Source organism: Sarcophilus harrisii, chromosome 2, assembly GCF_902635505.1.
Source record: "Sarcophilus harrisii chromosome 2, mSarHar1.11, whole genome shotgun sequence".
Taxonomy (NCBI): Eukaryota; Metazoa; Chordata; class Mammalia; order Dasyuromorphia; family Dasyuridae; genus Sarcophilus; species Sarcophilus harrisii.
In genome coordinates this window covers 605,045,137-605,051,136 of record NC_045427.1, presented here as the reverse complement: position 1 = coordinate 605,051,136, position 6,000 = coordinate 605,045,137, and the positions used below count along the sequence as shown (strand labels likewise).

At 37.1% G+C, this 6,000-nt stretch overlaps 1 protein-coding gene across 1 annotated transcript in view; it reads left to right on the top strand.

Moving 5' to 3' along the window:
- The first annotated feature begins 1,619 nt into the window (after positions 1-1,619).
- The window catches only part of LOC100926947 (heparan-alpha-glucosaminide N-acetyltransferase-like), a 150,289-nt gene continuing 145,908 nt past the window's right edge, over positions 1,620-6,000 (top strand). Inside the window, exons 1-3 of the mRNA XM_031949371.1 lie at positions 1,620-1,724; positions 4,000-4,007; positions 4,935-5,011. Coding sequence (XP_031805231.1) covers positions 1,620-1,724; positions 4,000-4,007; positions 4,935-5,011 — 190 coding nt within the window. The remainder of the gene's footprint in view (positions 1,725-3,999; positions 4,008-4,934; positions 5,012-6,000) is intronic.

Below are 6,000 nucleotides of genomic sequence, written 5' to 3'. Positions count from 1 at the left end.
AGATGAAATCTTTGCACTGAGGAGTATCTTGAGATTGTTAAAAGTGTGTTCATTTTCCTAAATAAAATCTAATCTCCTTCCAGTACAGTTATGAGCCAAATTCAATATCTATGGTTAGTGTTTCAGTGGATATACTTGTAATAGTTTGGGAAATAGTAACTTTTCATACATTTAATCTTTCCTTGTTAGATTGTTAGACCAATCTCTTTTGAATAATCATGAATCTCATTAAAGCATCTTGTAATAACCAATGTAATATTCAGTGATCATCAATGTAATATTCAGTGATCATCAACAGACAAGAGCAGGTAGAGAACCTTGCTATCTGAGGTAAGACCAGGAAATTGTAGATTAATAGAAAGATGATTAACAGGGTATCCTTGGAATTGGTCAAAAATATTTAATAAAAACTACAAATTACCTTGGGTTGTTATATTTCATTGCTTGATCCCTTTTTATTCTTATTCTCTTTTTGGTCAAAATTACCTTCAAATCAATTTCATTAATATAAATATATAATTATTTTAATACAATATCTATTATATATGTAAATATATACTATTTATATGTGTATGTATAGGATTTAATAGGAAAAAATCAGGAAAAAATTAACTGTTTATTTTAAGAATTTAAGATTTGTTATTTTAGATTTTAAGATCTTTAAATTAAGAATTTAAGATTTAAGAATTGTTATTTATGGTTAATTTAAAGTCTCCAGAACCAATCAACTAGAGTTCAGGTGCTACCCATCTTCATATGTTGCTGTTTTGGATTTTTAAAAAATCTACTTACTCTTCTTCTATATCTTACTCTCTTCCATATCCCACTCAATGGGAGCTCTTAGTTTTTATCATTAGCAGAAAATTGAAATGAATGGTAGCTCCCTGACAGGGACTAAAAGCCAAATAAAAGCCCTTTAGGGATAAGGTAACAGAGAAGTTTGAGAGAATTAAGCCACATGACCCATGTATTTGGAAGGGGCCCAGCTTACAGAATTTGGAAGAACTTTGGTGCTTTTCCATCATTGAAGGGAGCTGATGGCTGTTCTGTCACATTAATCAATAACAAGGAGAGAGAAGAGACACTTTCTAGTCTGTCACTGTACTAAAGGATGATTTTTTTCCCCCTCCATAAGCCAGCAAATTAATTAATGCCATCTATTTTCCTGATTCTGACCAAAGGTTGTCAGATTCCCTTAGCCCACTTATTGATCTGTAATATAACCTTCCATTTCCTGCATGGGCTATTATGTGAAATAAAATTCATAATGGTTGCTCTCCTGAGCAGCTGTGCACCTGTGCACTCAGCAGTGACTGGCAAGATCCTTTTGGAAGGGCCAGGGGAGCCCTTGTTTAATTAGCATTCCCAAACCAGGGCCTATATTATTATTTACAATAGACCTCCCTTACTCCAGAGTGGCCTTCTCTCCCATGCCACAATTCCCAATACATATTACAGCTCTAAGTCTGGGAGAATTGTATGCCTCCCAGTGACTGCTTCTCCTGCCCTGGGTGAGGGAGCATTTTCCTAGGAGCAATAATGAAGGGCAGTCTGTAAGGGAAAACTAATTAATCTCTTCTGCCTCCATTGAATTTATCTGATGCTAGAAGCAATACACCATGTATTCCAAAGCAAATGAAAGCAGACCCAGAATTGATGCCTCCGTCTTCAACAACAAGGGCAAAATTATCAATTTCCGGCCCTGGGAGCTCTCACTGGTTTCTGTATGCTCCAATTCATTATGGGCCAGACATTTTATTTATGCAAATGTGTTCAGGCCAAGATTATGCTTCTTTCCTATTCAAACTCTTGGGGCTTATGTAGCTGGGTCCAGATCCCTAACCACATTATATGAAAAGGTTATAAGAAAGATGTCACTAGGTTTGGCCTATGGGCCAGTTCAACAAGATGGCAGGGTGGTCTGCTAAAAAGAGAAGAGGATCTGGAATCAGGTCACCTGTGTTCAAATCCCATTTCTGTTATTCAGTGGCTGAGTGAGCTTGGACAAAGAATGTTACCTTTTTGTAGAGTGAAGAAATTGGAAGATGACCTCTAAGATTGCTTATAACCCTTCATGTACAATCTGAGACATTATAATGGCATTAGAATTTAATAGAAGATGGATTCTCTGTAGAGGATGAGGTCCTCAAGGTGCTCCTGTTTATAGATGATATTGGACTTAATTGCATCAAGGTTCGGGATACTGTAAAGCTTCTTCAGGGAAATTCATAATCACTTTAAAAAGTTTGGCTTCTATCAATGCAAGAAAAACTAAGTGGATGGATAATATCTATTGTCGATGATATTCAGCTAGCATAATATCCTATAGGCTCATGCATCCATATGAATATTATAGACAGACCTTAAAGATGGGTTCAGAATTGAACAGCAAGAGTTCATTTGCATTTGGAAAACTATATGGTACTTTTAAAAGCCCAGCGATTCTTAATAGAAGGAGGGAGATGGTACCACGGATAGTCCTGGATAACCTGAGTCAAAATTCTGCCTTACTCTTTCTAGTTGTGTGAGCCTGAATAAGTCACAATCTCATTCAGCCTCATTTTCCTCATCTGTAAAGTGGGAATAATAATAGCATCTATCAACCAAGGTTGTTATGAGGATCAGATGAGATAATGTATAAAAAAATCTTTAAAGAGAGATAAATGCTAGCTATTCTGATTCTTCTTATTATTAACAAAAATTAAACTTCCAGTGGATCCTGGAAGCATACTTTCAATATGCAAAGGGTAAAGTACTGAGTCTAGAGTCAGAAATTCTTGAATTCAAAGCTGTTCTCAGAAACTTATTAGCTGCATGACCCTCTCAACCTCTGTCTTACCTCAATTTCTTCAAATGTAAAATAAGAATAATAAAAGCACTTCCTTCCTACTGTTATTTTCAGGATCGAATAAGATAATTTGTAAAGTATTTTGCACAGTATCTGACACATAGTAGAAGCTTAATAAATGATTCCTTCCTTCTTTCCTTTCTTCATTCCTGTGATGATATTTACCTGTGAATCATAGAAAATCAGAGTCTCTGAAGAAATAGTCTCAAGTCATCCAAATGACAATACAAGGATACATAATGAACATGTATTATAGTTATAACATATTACCAACAGGAAATCGATCATGTTGGGTAGACTCCCAACCAAAGATTTGTGGGAAGATATGGACCAGAGTCCCATAGATTGAGAAGGCATCGATAGATTGACATTTGTATTATTGGATGGAGTTCCTACTTTGAAGAAATCATTTAACTTTCAACAAAAATCAATGGGTAGAAGTTATGAGGAGATATGGGGAGATAACCCCTCCACAGTTATCTCCAGTCATCTTGATCTATATCTTGCCACAGGACCCAGATGGCTCTGGAGGGGAAAGTGAGGCAAGTGATCTTGAACATCCCTCCCTAACTTAAATCCAATTCACTTGCATGTCATGGCATCACCTCCTTGATGTCATGGTCCTCTTTGAGAATGAAGACAAATGCCAATCTTTGAAAAGAAAAAGGGATGTCCAATTCTGTGTTTTTGATGAATATCTGCTATGGACCCAGCACCATATTAAAAGAGGTCACTTAGTTCAGGAAGCAATATTCACATAGATAGGCAATTAAGAAATAGTAGAAAATTAACTTTAGTTAATTTAGTCAATAGAGAAATCAATTGAAATTATGGAGTTTCAAGGAGTAGATGTAACTTGAATTAAATAGGATTGGTGTGGATGGAGAAAAAGGTTGGGGTTTTTCAGACTGGATGAAGACAATGACATATTTGAGGGGAAATGACCAGGTCCATATGACCTTGTAACCAGTCATCACTCATTATGGAAAACCCATTAACTTGTTTCACTGCCCATGGGTCAAACAAAAATGACTTAAGTGCCCCAAATTGGGTTGCAGACCTCAGTGAATTTGAGCTACACCTCTGACCTCAATCTTCATTTCCTCAGCCACAATGTGAAGATCATGATGATGTTCATTTTTCTTTCCTAGAAACATGGGTATGCTTTCTGGATAGTTCTAGAACTGGCTGAGGCATATAATATCAAATAATGTCCTATCTCTGCCTGAACCATCTATGTATCTGTGAGACCATTTCCTCATCTGCTTCAAAGAAAGCAAACAGACTTTAATGATGGAAAGTCATCTCAAGAATAAGAGCTATTCAAATGAAAACTGGGCTATTTCAGGGAGTAATGGGTTTCCTCTCATTGGAGGGAGAAACTAAAAGACTAAGCGATCACTTCTAGGGTATGTTGCAGTGGGAATTCCTTTGGGGATACAGGTTGGTCCAACAGATGAGCACTGAGGTTGCTTACAGCTTTGAAATTCTATAATTCTGTGATATGTGAAATCAAGAAGTTGGACTCAGGGGATCTTAACCTAGGAGTCTGTGAGATTTTTTCTTAACCATTTTGATATCTATTTTAATATTATTTGTTTCTTTTGGCATTCCATGAATTTTGTTATTTTATATCTAAAAAATACCACTCTTCAATCAATAGAATTTACCACATACTGCCAAAGGAGTCTAGAACACACAAAAGATTAAGCATCCCTGGGCATTAGAACACTAAGGCTCCTTCTAAGAAAACAGTTAAATGAGAAAATTGGACCAGGTTATGTTTAAGGTGACTTTCAGTGTTAAAATTCTATTTAATTTTATATGAGAGGAAATGTGATAGAATGGATAGAGCTTTTGATTTACTGTTAGGAAGACCCAGATTTATAATCCTACCTCAGATACTTATTAACTGTGTGACTCTAAGCAAGTCAATACACTACTCTGGATCTCTTTTCTCTCATCTGTAAAATAAGGGGGTTAGATTTTGGGGGGTGGACTCTGAGGTTGCCTCTAATTATGAATCTATGCTCTTGGGTGTTTGGGAAACACTAACAGTTTCTGCACTATTTTCTTGGTTTTGCAGCTTGTCACTGACACTTATGGTTTTTGTTAACTACGGTGGAGGTGGCTACTGGTTCTTTGAACATGCTCCATGGAATGGTATTGTATAGCATCTCTCTCTCCTTAACTTTAGCCTCAGCCTTTTAAGCAAATCAGCAATGTAATTATTGATCTCCAAGAGAAAGGGAATTAATATGGCCTCCCATATCCTCTGTAGGTAAGAGTATTTAACAATGAACTCTGCTTAAACTTCATAAAAGCCTCTTCAGCAAATCAGCAGAAAAATATTGATCTTAAAATAAGTATGTGAATGCTAATTGTATTTGGACTTTCCACTGGAGAACCATTAGATTATTTAGCCAGGGTTCTCTCTTTAATTTTATGGTCTTACTGTTGTCTACCCGGGCAGTTTTCTCTCTGTTTCAGCAAGGCCTATAACTACCTGATTTTGCTGACTTTTTCTTTTCCTAGAGTCCAGTATATTGACTCTAGAGAGAACTGTAGGGGCTTTTAAGATCATGTTACTCGAGCCCTTGCCCATGTAAAATAGTAATGGCACAGACTCGCCAAGGGGATTTCTGTTAAATGGATGAGAAAGACATACCTGCCTGGCACCTGTACTTAGACTGACCAATCAATCCATGGTCTTCTTGACAGTCTGCACTTTACTTACCAGCAAGGTTCATGCTCTGGAACTCCCAGGTGGAAAGTCCAGGAGCTGGTGCTACCAGAAGTGGAAAAGAACGTCGGGGGGAGGTGGGATGCTGTATTCCTGCCTGACATCTTTCCTACATGTGAACATCAATACATAGCAGAAAACAAATAATAGGGACTGTCTTATGTCTCTGTTGATACTACTGGCACTCTGAATGGCCTGATTACTCTCCTTTGTCTGCTTTTCAGAAAAACAACAGGACCCCTCCAGAAAGGCCCATTCCCTTCCACAAAAGCAATGTATTGTAGGTAGTTAAGGTTGTTATTAAAAAACAAGCAATGTTTGAACACATTTCTGTCCCTAATGTGCTTTGCCACTAGTCTTTTGTAGTTGACTCTGCAAAGTGAATCTGGGGGCAATCCCTACGGGCTTG